Here is a 19,958-nt window from a genome sequence, read left to right on the forward strand (position 1 = left end):
CCTTTCAATATTTAATTGATGTGCAGAAATGCGAAGTTAAATTATATTTTTGCTCTGATCATAGTTATTGACAATGTTGAGATAGTGTTCTCTTCCATATTTGGTTTTGAAGATGGAATAAGTTCTTAGTTTACTATCATTTTCCTGCCTTTTTTTCCTATACCATTGGTTTATAAAATATTGTCTTATAATACATGATGACTTCTTTTTAAATGAACAAGTACTATATTTTGATAAGGCAATATTTTTAAAAGCAGTCAAATGACACAAAATTGTCTCAATGGATGCAAACCAAGGTGGTTTACTTTCTAAAAAGAGGCTTTTTGAGACGGAGTATGCTTCTTTGAGTAGGACAAAAGATAGATGTAATGTATTTAGTCCAAACCAGTAACTTAGCATAACTTTGATAACTGAATGATACAGTGGAAGAATCATTTGTTCATATACTATCAAATAGCAGTCATTTAAATGGAAACATTAAGATATGAATGCTCGATGTTTCAATTTGAAAGTAACTTGTTGTGTGTCCCATATCCGTTTTAGTGTTGGTGTGCCCTACATCATTTCTGAAAATAAAATGATTTATACTTTTTTCTTGGATAATTAAAGCATAATAAATTATTAAACAAATCTGGATTTTTTAAAATATTAGTTCTAGTGTAAACGCGGAAGAATAAAATGTCTAGTACATCTGGACATGCGAATAATAGGTCGAATTTTAAAAATGTGTGCCCCACATCCCGGGTTTTTCTCACTTGTTTTCAAATTGTGTTGAAGTGTTTGCAGCAATAAGATTCTATCACGAACAAACGTACAATATATATTCTAGTTGATGTTCTTTGGCATACTTTAAGCAGGGTACTGATTTAATATCCATTCTTTATAAGTGCAAAAATATCAATTCTTACATCGAAGCGGAGCATTTGTCCTCCATTTTTGTGTGTCCTAATCCTGTACGATGACGTAGATTCCCCGCCGTGATATGGTGTACCAGTAAATATTTTTTTAAGTATGCAACGTACAAGAGATTTTATTTTTAAAATGAAAATAAAAAATTGAGACAAACCTATAATATTATTTAATGTTTTTTCAGGAATCTTAATTTAAAAAACATGCCTATCAACATAATGGAAGACGATACTGCACCCGTTGTTATTGACAACGGTTCAGGGATGTGCAAGGTGGGCTTTGCTGGGGATGACGCCCCGAGGGCCGTTTTTCCCGCCATCACAGGAAGACCCAGATATGATGTAAGGCTTTCCAATATTAAACTACGGTATCATTAAATACAAATTAATTTAATAAGTCATGTGTTCAAACTAGTAGAAAAAAATAAATACAATTAGAAAATTGTAATTTATGTATGTTCACAGATTGTAATGGCGCAAATGGGAGTCAAAGATTGTTACATCGGCGACGAGGCACAGAACCACAGAGGTGTGTTGTCTCTGGATTATCCTTTGGAGCACGGAATCGTCACCAACTGGGACGACATGGAAAAGATCTGGCACCACACTTTCTACAAAGAGCTGCGGGTGGCACCCGAGAACCACCCGGTGATACTAACGGAAGCGCCACTCAACCCAAAAATCAACCGCGAGAGAATGACCCAGGTATCAACTTGACCCCCTCTTTAAATTATCATTTCTATAATTTTCAGATTTTTTTTTGAAGATTGCTACTTGACAGAAAATGTCTCTTCAATCTACATGTATTGTTATTTAGTCCCTAAATAGATACTTGTAAAAATGTAAAATGAGAACTTCGTTTTTTATAGATCATGTTTGAGACATTCAATGTTCCAGGGTTTTACGTCAGCATCCAAGCAGTTCTTTCTCTGTATGGCTCTGGAAAAACTACTGGGATCGTGTTCGATTCGGGAGATGGAGTTTCCCATATAGTTCCAATATACGAAGGTAAGATTTTGACATTAAACTTTGAAAATATATTGTAAAAATGCCTCGCAATATTTTTTCATTAATAATATTCCTTAAAAGAATGTTTTTCTTTATGAACTAATCAGACATAATTTATTTTTTAACTTAATTACAGGCTACGCGCTTCCCCATGCCATAAAGCGAGTTGATTTAGCGGGTAGAGATTTGACCAAATATTTACAAAGAATACTTCATGAACGTGGATACAACTTCGATAACTCAGGTGAGATTCCAGTTAATTATTTATCTTTTTTTTTTTAAATCATATTAAATCTTGCATATGATCTTCGTTTATTTATATATTTTTTGAAACCAGTTTTCAATTCCTTTCTAGCTGAACATGAAATCGTTCGTGACATCAAAGAGAATCTGTGTTGTGTGGCTCTGGATTTTGAACACGAGCTCTTTGCCTCAGCACAATCATCCGCCCTAGAAAAATCGTACGAACTTCCGGACGGACAAGTTATCACCATTGGAAACGAACGCTTCCGAGGTCCGGAAGTATTATTTCAACCAGCATTTTCAGGTGAGATTTATGTTCTCAGAAATCTTTGAAAGTTTTTGATCAAAGTTTTTAGAGATTCACTTTAAAAAAATAATTCAAAGTAAATTAAACGCTACTTTGGAATCTGTCTCCAGAGGTTGCGAATGCAGTGGTATCCATGAACAAATCCACAACTCTATTATGGGATGTGACATCGACATCCGGAGAGACATGTACAGTAACATTGTTCTTTCCGGGGGATCCACCATGTTTCCGGGTATAAAAGACAGACTGACTAAGGAGCTAACAGCCATCTCACCAAGTTCAGCTAAAGTTAAGATCAACGCTGCGCCTGAGCGGAAGTACTCGGTTTGGATAGGCCGATACTCATATTCTAGACCTTTTTGCATTTACACGGGATTTAATAATAAAATGACTGTTTGGGGTTACTTTCAGATTAAATATTTATCAGAAATTGTACTTTTACTTTAAAAAGATCATATTTAATAGAAAAATTGTAATCAAACACCAAGAATATGAATAGGTAACAAATAATTGTTAAAAGGAATGCACATCATTTCATTATAGATATCACAAAAATGTACACACGATCAAACGATCTACAACACGTACATCTTTGACTTAGACACATTTCATCAAGATATTACACTATATAGCTGGCAACTAAAGATTTCTTACGATTTATGCATTCCTTCAAAATGGTTACATACCATTCAAATTATTACGAAAGTTGTATGTACATTGTAATTTCATTACACTAGATAGTCTTGGGTTTGTCAACTTCAGGTCTAGATCTAGTAAATAAAAGGTGCCTACATATTCTCTCTTATTCCAGAAATATATTGTCATTAAGCATTATAAACCAAAAATATATGAATTGAATTAAGATTATGTTGGCATGATTGAATTCTGTGAATTTCAAAATGCAGTATTTTCTACCATTTTTATTGAAGCTGTCAAGTACGGGAAAAAGTGGCATTGAATTAATTATGACATCTAAATGGGTTAGCACAGGTTTAACACATTTACCAGTTATGATGTCATACGAAGTAGGTTCTACGTTAAGGAGAAATGTAATGAATACTGTGTGCTAAATCAAAAGTTTATGTCTACATGTATAGTTTTTGCATTAGAATGACTGTGTATTTTACACTAGCCCATAGCTTTGCAGAGCATATTTTTAGGTCTTATACTTACCCCACCTCCTTTCTTATTTAGGAGGAAGTCGATCTTGAACAAAAGCAAAAAAAAAAAAAAAAACACCCTACCTTTATTTTTCTATAAGAAGGAATTAAAAATAAGCTAAAAATAATCTACTTTTCTACTAATTTTTAACTGTTACTTTGCCACAATACTTTCAAGTATACCTCCACCAACATTTAAAGTATGCTTTAATCATGGCGAAGTAAATTATGATATGATAGTACTTATGTGAAGGCTTAACTTCATTTCAATATTTTATCTAGAGCCTCTTTCAGAATTATTGAAAGGTATAGAGTTTTATTTATATTTTTGCTTTTCATTTATTATTTTTTTTTTTTTTTTTAACGTAATGTTCTTTTTTTTGGAGGGGGGGGGGATAAAATTTCCTCCTCTTTCATTGTCAAATAGAATTTGCCAAACTTAAACAAACTAAAAGTTGAAATGACGGAAAATTTAATTTTTCCCATTAAAGAGTATTTAAACCTAATTTTTGCATGGTTTGATTTCTAAAAACAAGTGGAATATCATTCTTTAAGCAAACATTATAAGGAGGAATATTAAAAAAAAATTTATTTACTTGACAATTAAAGAATCTCTTTTCAAACACAATTTTAGAATTGAAAAACTACGTGAATCTCTTAATTATTTCATACGACTTTTTGTATTTTTCTGGTTACAGAAAATGTAAAAATTAGTTTCGCTGTAAAAAAGATATCAAAGAGTGTATATTTTGTATCACTTTAAAGGGGGTCATTTTTCAATGGGGGTCATTATTTTATAGGACTAACATATAAAATAATGACCCCCTAGGGCCCTTTTTCTACAAAAAATGATTTTTTTCTACGGATGGGGGTCACTTTTTGTCGTTGAAAAATGACCCCCCGGTCATTAATTGATGGGGGTCATTATTCGTCTTTACACCGGTCGACAATGGATGCTCACTTCTCCATGGCACCTGATCCCCCTCCAATGTTTTGGAGGTCCGTGTTTGTTCTACTCCTATTTTGTATTGTTTTATGGACTTTTGATCTTGAATATTGTTCGTTATCTCCATATGTTTCATGGAATTTCATGATGCAATAAAATATTTTCAAGTAGAAATATTGCATTTTACTTATTTCTGATGCAAAATATTCAAATGCTCCATTTGAGTGTTGCGACAACATTCAATTCATTGGAAAGATTTATACTAGCATTAGATTTTGAATGTTAAGAGGGCTGGGTGGTTGTGGCCATTTTCATATTATATTGATCTCCTTTGGAAGAAGAGCTCCGAGCGCCACATAAAGATATATAAAAATGATTACATTTTAAAACTAAAATATATGATTTTTTTCTTTGTCAAATGATAGTTGAATTAAATATCCCCCGCTTTCGCGAAAGCGAGGGGACGTTAAATCTAATTCGTCTGTCCGTCCGTCACAAAACTTGAAACTTGGTCATACTCTTTTGAATGAGAAGAGAAAGTGTAGGCCTTTCATATAAAACATATGTATTACTAGTACCTGTGACAAGTCCTTTTCTAAAAACACCATGATTTTTTGACCCCGTGACCTTGAAGACTGACCTTCTTTTCAAAAACTTTAACCTTTGTCTAGCTGGAGAACTGTAGCGTTTTGGTTTTTAATTAAACCTGTGTATTGTTTGTGACAAGACCTTTCTAAATACAGAATAGATTAGAATAGAATAGAATAACATTTATTTCCAGTCATGGTCCCACTGGGGGCATAACGCAGATACAAGTTTATTATTACATAAAATAGAGACAATGTACATAATGAAACATTAAACCAATTTACCCATGGTGGTATGCAAATATTGTAAATACAACATAGTTACTGTAATATTCAAAAATCATATACAATATTTTGATATGAATTGACTTAATAATCTTAAGATTTATACACTATAAATTTTTATCTTCTGACCTTGAAGTTTGGCCTACTTTTCAAAAGATGTTAAGTTTTCCCTATAACTTTAGATTGAGAAGAAATAGAGCTTTCATATTTGACAGTGCATTACCTGTGACAGGATATTTTCGAGCATGGTAAGATTTCTGGCCCTTTGACCTAGACGATTAACCTACTTTAAAAAAATCAACTTCGGTGATAGCTTCTGAATTTCGCTATACCCATAATGCTGTTAATCTCCAATATCGGATTTCATCTTCACCTTATTCTAATTATTGAATTTACTTATCTTTTCTTTATTTAGAAAGGGGAGGGGGGGGGGTATTTCTATGACGTTAACTCACAATTCATGAATTATGTCCGTATATTTCGTAATCGTATTTATATACTATGTACGTATAACACAATAAACTGTTTACTAAGCAGGTAAGAAATACTAGTATTACTCATGACCTCAGGAATCGGACGAGCGGGGGGAGGGGGGGCATGGAGTGTGTGACCCCTTCTTTTGTCGATATATAGAATACTATAAAGGACATAGCTACTATACGTTTTTGTCCCCTCAATAATATAGTCTGATGACTTTTTTTTCTTGTCAAGGAACCTTTGGTAGTTGATTGTGTCCCCCCTCAACTGAAAATGTATAGTTGTGCCCCCCCTCCCAAACTGAGATTATTTCATATAGGCCTGGTATTGTTGTCTTGACAAGTTCCCGTAGATAAATAATAACATCAACGTCATCAACAAAAATGTTAATAAATAATATTTAACATTCTTTAATAAAGTATACTTTTTATGTATATCTAGAAATAAATAAATTCGATATAATGATGGTTGAAAGTAAACAATATTTTGCCAAAAACTACTAGTAATAAATATTCACTGACTCAAGAAATCAAAAAGCACAACAAAATTGTAAATATATCTACCCATTTAAAATAGCTATTTTTAGATTTAAACTCCCTTTACATATAAGGTATTAAGGGAGGAGACATCTCCTTGTTTGGAAGCGAACAGCTCTGTTGAATACTTAAATTACCCAATTCCTGAAATGTTTTCAGAGTTTTCACAATTTGTACAGGTATATAAGGGTGTACTCTGACAGATTGAAATCAAACTGCAGAAAGCACTGAAAACTGAACAAGGCAAATTGAAAGAGGTAAGTTATTTTAATATGATTTTTTTTTTTAATATTTTTGTTATGTCTAATTAAACTTAAGTTTTAATGGATTGCTCTTCTATATGGTGTACCAGTAAATATTTTTTAAGTATGCAACGTACGAAAGATTTTATTTTTAAAATGAAAATAAAAATTTGAGACAAACCTATAATATTATTTAATGTTTTTTCAGGAATATTAATTCAAAAAACGCATCAAACATGCCTATCAACATAATGGAAGACGATACTGCACCCGTTGTTATTGACAACGGTTCAGGGATGTGCAAGGCGGGCTTTGCTGGGGATGACGCCCCGAGGGCCGTTTTTCCCGCCATCACAGGAAGACCCAGATATGATGTAAGGCTTTCCAATATTAAACTACGGTATCATTAAATACAAACTCATTTAATAAGTCATGTGTTCAAACCAGTAGAAAAAAATAAATACAATTAGAAAATTGTAATTTATGTATGTTCAAGATTGTAATGGCGCAAATGGGAGTCAAAGATTGTTACATCGGCGACGAGGCACAGAACCACAGAGGTGTGTTGTTTCTGGATTATCCTTTGGAGCACGGAATCGTCACCAGCTGGGACGACATGGAAAAGATCTGGCACCACACTTTCTACAACGAGCTGCGGGTGGCACCCGAGAACCACCCGGTGATACTAACGGAAGCGCCACTCAACCCCAAAATCAACCGCGAGAGAATGACCCAGGTATCAACTTGACCCCCTCTTTAAATTATCATTTCTATAATTTTCAGATTTTTTTTTTAAGATTGCTACTTGACAGAAAATGTCTGTTCAATCTACATGTATTGTTATTTAGTCCCTAAATCGATACTTGTAAAAATGTAAAATGAGAACTTCGTTTTTTATAGATCATGTTTGAGACATTCAATGTCCCAGGGTTTTACGTCAGCATCCAAGCAGTTCTTTCTCTCTATGGCTCTGGAAAAACTACCGGGATCGTGTTCGATTCGGGAGATGGAGTTTCCCATATAGTTCCAATATACGAAGGTAAGATTTTGACATTAAACTTTGAAAATATATTGTAAAAATGCCTCGCAATATTTTTTCGTTAATAATATTCCTTAAAAGAATGTTTTTATTTATGAACTAATCAGACATAATTTATTTTTTAACTTAATTACAGGCTACGCGCTTCCCCATGCCATAAAGCGAGTTGATTTAGCGGGTAGAGATTTGACCAAATATTTACAAAGAATACTTCATGAACGTGGATACAACTTCGATAACTCAGGTGAGATTCCAGTTAATTATTTATCTATTTTTTTTTAAAATCATATTAAATCTTGCATATGATCTTCGTTTATTTATATATTTTTTGAAACCAGTTTTCAATTCCTTTCTAGCTGAACATGAAATCGTTCGTGACATCAAAGAGAATCTGTGTTATGTGGCTCTGGATTTTGAACACGAGCTCTTTGCCTCAGCACAATCATCCGCCCTAGAAAAATCGTACGAACTTCCGGACGGACAAGTTATCACTATTGGAAACGAACGCTTTCGAGGTCCGGAAGTATTATTCCAACCAGCATTTTCAGGTGAGATTTATGTTCTCAGAAATCTTTGAAAGTTTTTGATAAAAGTTTTTATAGATTCACTTTAAAAAAATAATTCAAAGTAAATTAAACGCTACTTTGAAATCTGTCTCCACAGGTCGCGAATGCAGTGGTATCCATGAACAAATCCACAACTCTATTATGGGATGTGACATCGACATCCGGAGAGACATGTACAGTAACATTGTTCTTTCCGGGGGATCCACCATGTTTCCGGGTATAAAAGACAGACTGACTAAGGAGCTAACAGCCATCTCACCAAGTTCAGCTAAAGTTAAGATCAACGCTGCGCCTGAGCGGAAGTACTCGGTTTGGATAGGCGGATCAATCTTGGGTTCTCTCTCCACCTTCCAACAAATGTGGATCACCAAACAGGAGTACGACGAATGCGGGCCCGGAATCGTTCACCGGAAGTGCTTTTGATTTTACTATTTCTTTATGAACATCGATTTTACTTACATGTAATGATGAATTGCTAGGACGGCCAAGTCTCTACCTCAGAATCTAAACAGACGGAGATACATAATTGTCTTCGCAGACAATAACTCATTACTGCATGATGCTTTGCATCCAAATGTAGCCATGACTTGTCATTTCCTTGACATGTTGACAATATTCAAACAGAACTGTTGGAGATAACAGGAGATTCCAAATGCTTGCGGGCGCACATGTGTCTTTCCCAATTCTAATATTAAGCATTCTGCAGGGTGTCACGTACCGTATATACTCGCCTATAAGTCGGTTTTTGCGGAGTTAAATTTTGGTCTTCAAGTCTATGTCCGACTTATAGGCGAGTCATAAAAGGATTGGTATTTGTTTAGACGCTGAAATTTCCGACAATTATCAAAGACAATTTCTTGATATATATGATAATTTATGTATAGCTAGATTATATAGGCCTATAAAGTACACGTATTTACATATTTTTAAAAATTTTTGTATCTCAAGTGAGCATTGCTTATTTGTTTACAGATTTAAGATTAAATATCGGTTTCATTTAAAAAAAAATTAATTAAAACCATGTAAAACATCATTGGATTTACTTGAAATTGTCATCCGATTTTGGCAAAAAATCCAATTTTAATGGCAAATCTTACCAAAATAAGCAAAATTTTGCAGGAGTATATACGGTATATACATGTACGTCGGGTGCTTTCAAGAATGAAAGAGGAGATGCGCGAATTGTGTGCTCCATTGAAGTGTTGAAACATTTTAAAAGAAATTGCTCATAAATCTTGAATCAAAAGGTGCCAAAAGAGAATTAAAGATTATGATTTATGATTGTCACTATATTTATTTTCGATGAAAAAAATTTTAAGATTCTGTTCTTAAAGGAAACATTAAAAACTAGAGGTACTGTGAGCAATGAGCTCACTAAATAATACCCCCCGCCTCCCATATGAATATAATGGCAGTATCCATGTTTTGCTCTGGAAGATCCAAAATATATGTCAGATCAAAAAGTAAAATAGGAGGTCACAAAGGCAATATGTAATAAAGATTCTGTGAAAGTTTCATTAAATTTCCTTCCGTGGTATGAGAGGAGTTGCGGATAAGAGATGGGTATCCCAAAGCGTAACAGACCGACGGGCGGTCATACCGATTACTATATACCCTCCCACATTTCAAGCGGGGGTGTAACAAGTAAAACAGAATGTTTTTTTCCGGCGCTGAAGATGATAGACTCCGAATACTGCATACGTAAAAATTTAGCTCCCGTTGTATTTTTCAAATGGGCGAATTAAAACGAGGGTGATTTCAAAGAAAGACAAGATGTGTTTGTGAAACACGGATGCCCCAGTATGACAGCTTAAGGCGAGGGTTGAATTTTCTAAAACGCACGTCAAACACCAAAGGTCAAGGTCAAAAGTGTTGGTACCCAATGGAAGGTCTTCTCACAAGATACCTATGGAATAGGAAAACTCTATAGTTCTAAATGTTCAAGTTATGGCCAAGGTTGAAGTTTTTAAAAAGCTGGTCAAACTCTAATGCCAAGGTCTAAAATATTTATACCCACTGAAAGGTCTTTTCACAATACACATTTGAAGTATGAAAGCCCCAGCCCTAGCTGTTCAAAAGTTATGGCCAATGTTAAAGTGTGGCATTTTTTCGTAAAAGTATGTCAAACTCTAAGGTCAAGAGGTCAAATTTGAGAGAACCCAACGAAAAGTCGTGCCATAACTCAAGGAAAACACCTGTGAAATATGAAAGCCACTGTCCCACCAATCTAATTAAAATTAGACCGTGAAAGTGAAAGGCGACAAATCAATTTACGAAGAGCGAGATGAAAGGTCTAATTATGTTCCCCAAACGAAGTTGGGGAACATATTGTTTTTACTCTGTTTCTTATTATTATTATTTTTCTTCTTGGGAAAATTTTGTCCGCGAATGATCTTGTAAAGTACACTCAAAAGAAACCTTTTTAGGGACAAGGTTAAAGTTTATGCGCGCACGTGCTTGAGAGCGCGCACGTGTAACACGTGAAATGACCTATATACTTGAAATTGCCGTAACTTTAACATTTTTTAATGTAATGCTTTGATATTTAGAATATATAGACATATTATAAAGAGAGAGAGCCATTTTGGACGTGCGGACAGTGCAAAAAATGACCAATATAATATATAGCCGTAACTTTTCTATTTTTTGAAAATCTTGAAATTTATAATGTAAGGATATATTAGTAGCATAAACAAAATGACATGATCAAAAAAGCAAGGGCATGGGGGGGGGCTGAAACCAAAGTCTCAATATCTTTCTGGGGACAAATCCTTTGAAATTTTAAACATAGGCATGTATTAGGATATTCTACAATAAGATTTATAGCAAAATGAAAACACGTGCATGCACGTGCGGGAATTTTGGCTATTGCTTTAAATGCCAAAAAATGTTTGTAACTGTGAGAAAATAACACGAAGCAGAAATAAATATATACATACGTACAGTGTCATTTGATCTACTTCAGTCCGCATTTATACGTACAAGTATAATTTTACTTACTTTGGGCGAGTAATTTCCGTTGCATTATAAAAAATAGTATATACATTGCTTTGATTTACAAAATTAAAATTGCTTTTTATTTTTTAATACTTTTGGATTAAATACTTTGATATTTAGTATATTAAAATCTATAGATTGTGTGCAAGTTATATTTTGTGCATTCAAATGCGCACGCGTGCAATGCTAAAATTTGAAGAGATACTTCTGGGTAAACATGTTAAAATCTCAAATGCATAGAGTTTGTCTTATTTAATGAAGCATAAATATGTTGAGCATGGGGAAAATTGCAATAAAATAAAAATTATAAAAAATCTTCACTCAAAAGTTACGGACAAGGTTAAAGTTTATGTGGCCCACATGTGACATCCAACATGCAAAAACTATATGCTCCAAAACTTATTTATGTTAACGTGCAAGATCCGGAAATATGCATAGCATTTGCACATTTTTTAAATTTCATTTCCGACATTTTTTGTTTTCATTTCCGACATAATTTTTTTTTCATTTCCGGAATTTACCTGTGCGGCAATTCAATGTTATTTTAGTAAGTAAAAATGGAATTTTAAAAGTATTTATTACAAAATATTGATAAAAAATAAAAATAAAAAAAACCATTTACACATATACACAGACATGTAGCACTAAGCCTAGGTAAAAGAGTTCAATGAGCATAAACTTTTTCATCACATGCAACTTATAAGTTGTCATGACCGCAGTACACTTATGTCAAAGTTGCATGTTTACATAAATAAGTTGCATGTCAACATATTAATCTTGCGTGTCAACATAAATAAGTTGCATGTTAACATAACTAAGTTGCATGTCAACATAAATAAGTTGCATGTCAACATATTCATCTTGCATATCAACATAACTAAGTTGCATGTCAACATAAATAAGTTGCATGTCAACATAGATTTATCTTGTATGTCAACATAACTAGAGTTGCATGTCAGCATAAATAAGTTGCATGTCAACATATATAAGTTGCATGTCAACATATTTATCTTGCACGTTAACATAAATAAGTAGCATCTAGCATGTTGGATGTCACATGTGGGCGATATTTGAGATTTTTGAAGATTTTTTATAATAGCTATTTGATTGCAATTTTCTGGCATGTCATACATATGAAAATGTTCGGAAATGAAAACAAAACTATCTTGCATGTCAACATATTTATCTTGCATGTCGACATATTTGATAGAAAAATAACTTGCACACAAGGGGCAGAAATATGCCACCATAATTCCTAGATATTCTCCCCTCTTAAGATAAAAGGTACTTTCCTTTATTGCAATGAAAAATTGTTGAAATAAGGCCTGTAGAAACCGTGTCCATCCAAACTTTGCAAGTATAATGTATACAATAAAAAAATATTTTAATAATTTTCTCCCTCTCTTTAAATTTTGCCTGCTGATCAAGGAACTTTAAGGAAATCCGACCTCCCCCCTCCTCCTCCCCGCCATGAAGCTTATGTATAAAATCAAAAATTTAGGCCAAGTGCTTCTATCAATTAAATAAATAACTCTAACAAATACCTCTTGTTCCCCAATTTGATTATATTGTACACCGAAAACCTGAATTTCGGATCTTCTACTGGTTCAGGTTGTACGCATGTTTTTTTGAAATCGAGCGCGTCCAAGATATTCCCAAATCTCGCGATATTTCGTTGACCTAATTTATAAGTATTTCGGCCATGATAGAGCGCCAAAGATGTAGTCTACGACGATGATGAAATGTCATCGATTGGATTGGATTGAAAGCTTCATACCTTCAATTAAATTTACAGTAAAATACCCAAAGCATTAAAGTTACCGACAATCTCCATTCATTTCAGTCGGTAAGTGAAAGAATAAGTGTTTTTTTTTCGGGTATGTAAAGATATTTGTTTACCTAGCTCGCCATTTTACATGGCGCTAAAGATTTGTCGATGTATTTACGCAGATATGAACCATTAATTACGAAAAAGCTAGAGATTAGCAGATATTTAAAATAAGTTAAGTTTTTGACTATATATCATAACATTATTTTGTTGATTAATGCCCTGTGGCCAATACTGATTATTGAAGGATCCCGAATTTCCTCGATGAGATCACATGGAGTAGACCATTAATGGAATGATCATTTCAATTAGGTGAATAATAAATTAAAATAGATTATTCCAAGTTTTTAAAATTTCACCTTCAAACTACAGATCCCGTTAATAAAGTGCAATTATGACAAGATTTTTTTATACAGTTGGGGAAAATATTTATCCTGAATATCCACTTTCCAGAAATGGTCAATCAGATACCTTTCCCTAATCCTTATTTACTGGATCTGTAGTGTTATGTCCAAAGCCTAACATATAAAACCGTAGTACTGCAGCTTAAGCCCCTTGGTTGTTGATGTTATAACTGTGTCATCATGATGAGGCCTAGAAAAAAAATTTGTTTGTTTCCGCTTTCAGGCTGAAAAAATATAGGGTAGGTAGGTAGGCAATTTTTTTTTTTTTGAAAAATTTTTTTTTGCTTCTTTAATCAAAACGTGTATAGAAGTAACATTAATGACAAAAGAAATGGTGTTTTCAAGCATTACTGTGACTTAACTTATAATAGAAAGGTGACCCAAACTTCTTTCTGTCTTGAAAAGCTTGCAAAGTTGGAGGCTATAATTCCCTGGTTGAAATCTTGCACATCATGGGACAAAAGCATTAAAAATATATTTAGGGTCGGCACTATAAATTAGGGTCGGTCGGGAAAGCGGAAACAAACATATTTTTTTTCTAGGCCTGAGCGTTCTGTTGTTTGAGTGCTAAGAGTTCATATCCAATGTACATCTCTTTCTGGTTACACTTGGCCAGAAACAGGTTTAAAACCAGTCAGATTTTCTGTATAGAGTTAGACTATTTATAGTGATGAAACAATTGTCATCAATTGATATTCATTATATGATAGGTTCCTATCATCAATTTGAAATTTCAAAATCAATTTCTGTTAAAAAATTCAATAACTTTTTAGGTTGTAAAAATGGCTGCTATGAACAGCTTCACTTTGTGCTATGGTCTATACTGTTTTATTTTGTATAAGGCTTGTATACTGAGTGTACGAAATTCCCGTCCGCCCGCACGCCCGAGACGTACTAAATCGGGAGCGGACGTATAAACTTTACTCTGCATCAGCCCGCTTGGACGCATTAATTTTACCACACGGTCACCCCTTCCATTTTTGCAGAAAATGTTTTAAGAAGGTAAAGACTTAATATTTCAAGGTACATGCAAGGCATTATTCCCTGGGACAACAAGAAATAAACAATTATTGATCAATAAATCTGTAAATATATGAAGAACACCACCATCGTCTTTTAACCCGAATTTCCTCTGTTTTCACGCATGAAACGATATTTTCAACTTTCCACTGGTATATTGTGCATTTTTTTTTTAACTTAAAGGATCAGATAGAAATCAAACACATTCAATGTGCTTATTTATAAGAATTAATTTAGTATTAATTAATGTTTGTATAATGATCATGCCGTTTATAATTATAAAGACAAAGCTAAGTGTACTATATGAACTTTCATCAAAGGGTAACGTGCTGTGCTTTTATTCAATGGTTGTTTTAAACTGATTTTTGTTTTAATTAAATAAAAAAAAAAACTTAAGTTATATTAAATCATATCACAATATTCTAGCCTTTTAAAATTCTTATTATAAATTAATTATAATGAGTGTTAAAAATTGCTCTTAATAAGTACTAAAATTAAAGAAGTTGTATTTTTTTTTCATTTTCAATTAAAATCAAACAAATGAAATATAAATGTGAATATACCTACATGTATAAATGTTGATATTATTAAATATTATTATGACCATACATGTATCTATGCTATCTATCAATGTATTTCAAATGTAAAAAAAATTATAAGAAAAAAAAACCGACAACATAGGACATGTCTTTCAGATTAGCAATTAATAGTGATTATAGTGTAATGATTTTCATTTTTCCTATAACTTTATAATTAAGTAAACAATGACTGAATGAATAAAATTTTAATCTTTGTAATTATACTGTGTATGAAATTCAAGTGGATGTGAAATAATGTACAAGTCTGAGTGTGCGTATACCCGAATATTGAATTTTACTATGCGGGCTTGCTAATTTTCAGCAGGGCTGACAAATTTTTTGAGTAGTCAGCCCTGATGGTCCACCTGAATTTTTTCCGAGTTTCGTACACTGGTATACTATGTGATTTGTTTTATTTTCCTTTAGGTTTTTGCTTTGTGTCTGTTCATCATGCCACCGAACAAGAGTAAAAGACCATGCAGGGAGGAAGGAGAGGGTATGTAGTTCAAGGAAGATTATAACACTAAAGATACACAGCTTTACACGGTAGTTAACATTATTTGAAGAAAAGAAAAATGTTTATAGGACAAGTAAAACAATCATGGATTGGAGTATTATTTTCCCAGGAGAGGAATGACATGAACATTTAGTTTTCTCACTTTGTCTCTTTTTTTGTAGAAGTGGAAAAGAAAAACAAGAGGCCAAGACTAGAGCAAGAAGAAGAAGACATGGACATAGGTAAATATTTCCAAGAGAAAAATAAGGGATTAAATTATTCTAATGAAACTAAATTTGGAAATGGGAAATCAATTTTGACTTCTTATCGGTTGTATTGCAAAACAAGGTTGTAAAGTAAACTGTGGCGTGATAGATATTGCCAAGGTTTATGTGTGAAATGTCAGAAGCTTTTTTCTTATTGTCAGAGCAGTTTAAGAAATATTCAACAAATATCCTTTTAAAAAACACACACACACAATTCTCACGAATATTTTTGTTACACAGTTTACAATCCCAATTAATTTAATAAATGCACAATCTAACCAAGATGGATTTCATGAAGTTAATTTCACTCTAGCATATGCAGATAACAGTATGTATTGCATCATGTATCTCTTGCTTATATGAAGGAAATGGAAGGTATATTGCAGTATAACTATGATGGGTTGTCTCTCTTTGGTTAAAGTCTCAATCCAATATGGGGAAAAAAAACACAGCAGCTGGCCTACTGAAATATAATCAATATTGAAAATCTTTTATGTTTTTTCAGGTGGATTAAGAAGTCCGGCATCATCCCACAACAAGCCAGCTGAGGTAAGAAATTTACTAGTTAATCCAAACACCAACTTTATATCACAGTTTTCATACATCAGATGATTTTCCAAAAAAAAAGTTAACATCATTAAATGATTTCTTTATTTAATACATGTAAATTAATATTTTTATGTTTGATACATTTTATAATTTTTTGGCATTGTAAATGCTTATTTTTATGCAATGCTTTAGTAATCATTGAAGTATAATATCACTTGGTCTTAGGACTTGGTGAATATTGTGCTTCTGTGGTAGTTGATTCAATCTTTTGACTTCAAAAACAATAACAATCGTATAATATGCATATTAAATGAAATTTTTTCCAATTTATGACACAGCCAGATTCTTATTTGGAAATATTAACATATTTGACAGTTATTCCGTAAGGATCTGATTAGTGCTATGAAGATGGCTGACACAGAACAACTAGATGTGGAGGACTACCTCCTGATTGCTGACCCGTGGAGACAGGACTGGGAGAAAGGTGTCCAGGTGCCAGTCAACGAAGACAGAGTAAAGGAGGCCTGTATCAAGTAAGACATGAATGGGGGAAAAACAAAAGTATTCTTTAGTTTGTTTACAATACAAATGGAGAAAATTGGTTAAGGAAATAATGACTCATACATGTATTTTATGGGGTTTTGTGTTTAAGAAATAAAGTCCCGTTTTCGTGAATGTTGCAGAATAACCTCCGAGGTCGAGAAATGTTGTTTGAAAGATGAAAGCCGAGGCGTTAGCCGAGGCTTTTATATTTCAAACAACATTTCGAGACCGAGGAGGTTATTCTGCATCATTCACGACAACAAGGACTTTATTTCTATTCTACCATGTATAACTACAATCGCTAAACTACGGATAATCGTTTCCTCTTTAGAGAAACGAATTAGGTTACCATGTCTCGATTACACTGTTTCATTTAACACCAGAGGTAAAATTTGTTTGCTTACCTGTGTATAGAATGCAGACGATTTGAGCTTTCGTTACATTAAAAATAGCCTTTTTAAATTACAAATTTGTTCGTAATATGTATTTATCAGTTAAAATGAATATACAATAACAAAATCATATTCCTGTTTTACTGCTAAAATCACGTTTAATGTGTAGGGAGGTCCGTGGAATTGCCCCGCATAGCTATAAAAACCGACATTCATCAGCAACTTGATGCAATTTACAGTGTTTATACTGCAAAAGACGACACATCGATGCGGTCTAAACAAGTATTTCATTCTACAGCCAAACATGCATTTGAATTGTTCAGATTTGATACGTGTTTTTGATCTGATAATCTTTTGATGACGTTCGTGATTTATTGGAGAATAATGTCCGGCAGTTTCCTTTGATGTTTTCAATAATCGTGATAGAATTCTTCACATACATCAATGGAATATTTTACGAGAGGCAAATTAGATGATTTTTCCCAAAATATTGGATTTAATTTTTGCAAAAAATAGTTTTGGCAAATTGTATTGCATAGAAAAATAACAGTAACCTCATGCATTGTTTGCGATTTTCAATTTAATCTGTCTCGATGTCGATAAAAATACCAAAATTTAGTTTTACCAAAATTTCTTCTTATACAGTTGATGAGTAAACAGATATTTCTTTTGTAGAGAAGTGAAAGACAATGATAAAACAGGCGGAGATTTTAAAATGTAAGTATTTTTATACAGTGATTGTTACTTTCATTAATCTGTGATTTACTGGTCCTCTGGCGTAGACCTAGCTGCTAAAATGCTAACTATGACAATGAAAATGAACTCTCCTGAAAGTATTGACAACAAGATTATTCAGTTTAGAATTGTTGATGGATATTTGTCTTTTTTCTCTCAAAAATTAGACCAAGGAAATACCTACATGGTATGAAAGACGAAACATTCCAGCAAGGAATTCATGAATTGACGGGCATGCAGCAGTTAGCAGACCAGGTGATTCGTTATGATTTGGATGATCTAGATGTTTGCTGGTTAAATCTGGCAAACGAAGTGAGAGAAGAGACTTCAGAAATATTGATTGATGAATGGGTGATGGAACAAGTCATTGAAGCTCTGGAAACTCAGGTAGGGGGCTATAGTAGTACATTGTGTGCCAAAATGGTTTTAAATTATTCATTGTAAGCAGACTTGTAAAATTGTAGTTAATTTTTTGTTTTTAGTGAAAAGATGGAAGTTGCAATGAATATATAGAAATGTTACAATGAACATCACTATATAGAAAAGTAACTTATCGTCTGTTAATTTCTTTGAATTTATCATTTAGTGCCATGAAGTGATGCAGATAAAAATGAAGACAGAGGAAGGACTGGGGATTGAGTACGATGAGGACATTGTTTGTGCTGTGTGTGCTTCGGTAAGTATAAAGATTGAGTGTGCAGAGCAAGGGAACAATTAAAAGTTATGATTGAAAGTACATTATATTTCTGTGCATGTTGATACATGCATTATTATTAAATTTGAATTTTCCTTTCTTTACCATTGTCTAATTTTTGCTCTCTCTCTGTTACACAGCCAGAAAGTGAAGAATGTAATGAGATGGTTTTCTGTGATGGCTGTGACATTTGTGTACATCAGGTGAGAGGTCTTAATAGAATCAACTCAAATCTTATTTCTTATTTCAGTCAGTATATGGAAGCTTTGATGTGTTGGATATTTGAATTATAACAAACATTTTGCAGGCTTGTTATGGTATCCAGAAGATTCCTGAAGGAAGTTGGTTGTGTAGAACATGTGCCCTGGGCATCAAACCGACCTGTATTCTGTGTCCAAAGACAGGGGGTGCCATGAAAAGTACACGGTAAGGTTTAAGGCCCACCGTATAACTCACATTGTTCTACTTGTCTTTGTATCAGAGGTAATTCCTATGCAACCTTTTCAGATTGTTTTCAAGAAAAATCGAAGGATGTCCTATGTAAATATCATTGAAGGAAATTTTATTTGTATAAAACTCAAACAATGTTACAGTTATTACCAAGTTTATTATATACAAAACTTTGAATTCCTGATTTTGGGGAGTGGACAACTCATGTAACTGTGCTTTGTGGATCCCAGAAGTGATATAGGGTGTCCAGGACAATTGGAGATAGGCAATGTCTTAAAAGTTTTAAACAGTTAATTGTATTTTCCCTTATAAATATTGTCATGATTATCACCAGATTTTGTACATGTAAAATAAAAATGGTAAATCCAAGGAGGTGGGCCCATTTGTACAGCAATGTGCTTTGTGGATCCCAGAAGAAAAGATTTTTATATGGGTGTGTAGAGAAATTTGTTTTAAAATTTTAGCAATTAAGGCCAAAAAAAATTAATTTCTTGGTTCTCAGATTCCTGTAATCTCTTCAAGGGCGTCCATTACCCTTTTTATTGCTAAATCAATAAAATAAAAACAACAAATCACCTCCCTCATCAATTGTTTCCAAATTTTTAAGCTTCATTTTAAGCAATAATAAAGATATAAGTCATCATTCCTACTTTTAGCTTTTGAGTTGACATTAATGAATTTACACATTATCAAGATTGTATT

The 19,958-nt window shown here is 33.2% G+C and overlaps 2 protein-coding genes across 2 annotated transcripts in view; both read left to right on the plus strand.

The window, feature by feature from the left end:
• Window positions 1-1,112: 1,112 nt before the first annotated feature.
• LOC134245988 (actin-6-like) lies at window positions 1,113-8,744 on the plus strand. Its single transcript, XM_062728217.1, has 10 exons — window positions 1,113-1,250; window positions 1,374-1,613; window positions 1,778-1,916; window positions 2,053-2,160; window positions 2,272-2,463; window positions 2,579-2,641; window positions 7,625-7,738; window positions 7,875-7,982; window positions 8,095-8,286; window positions 8,402-8,744. Exons 1-10 carry the CDS (start codon window positions 1,113-1,115, stop codon window positions 8,725-8,727), a joined length of 1,620 nt encoding a protein of 539 aa, XP_062584201.1. The 3' UTR covers window positions 8,728-8,744.
• A 4,240-nt stretch (window positions 8,745-12,984) lies between these two features.
• LOC134246031 (uncharacterized) overlaps window positions 12,985-19,958 on the plus strand; it is a 41,256-nt gene continuing 34,282 nt past the window's right edge. The window contains exons 1-10 of the mRNA XM_062728294.1: window positions 12,985-13,147; window positions 15,558-15,627; window positions 15,810-15,869; window positions 16,399-16,442; window positions 16,818-16,975; window positions 18,053-18,094; window positions 18,280-18,499; window positions 18,699-18,788; window positions 18,947-19,009; window positions 19,114-19,233. Of these exons, the coding sequence (XP_062584278.1) occupies window positions 15,582-15,627; window positions 15,810-15,869; window positions 16,399-16,442; window positions 16,818-16,975; window positions 18,053-18,094; window positions 18,280-18,499; window positions 18,699-18,788; window positions 18,947-19,009; window positions 19,114-19,233 (843 nt within the window). The 5' untranslated portion in view covers window positions 12,985-13,147; window positions 15,558-15,581. The remainder of the gene's footprint in view (window positions 13,148-15,557; window positions 15,628-15,809; window positions 15,870-16,398; window positions 16,443-16,817; window positions 16,976-18,052; window positions 18,095-18,279; window positions 18,500-18,698; window positions 18,789-18,946; window positions 19,010-19,113; window positions 19,234-19,958) is intronic.

This window comes from Saccostrea cucullata, unplaced genomic scaffold, assembly GCF_032062105.1.
Source record: "Saccostrea cucullata isolate Sc308-1 unplaced genomic scaffold, CSIRO_AGI_Scuc_v1 ctg342, whole genome shotgun sequence".
Taxonomy (NCBI): Eukaryota; Metazoa; Mollusca; class Bivalvia; order Ostreida; family Ostreidae; genus Saccostrea; species Saccostrea cuccullata.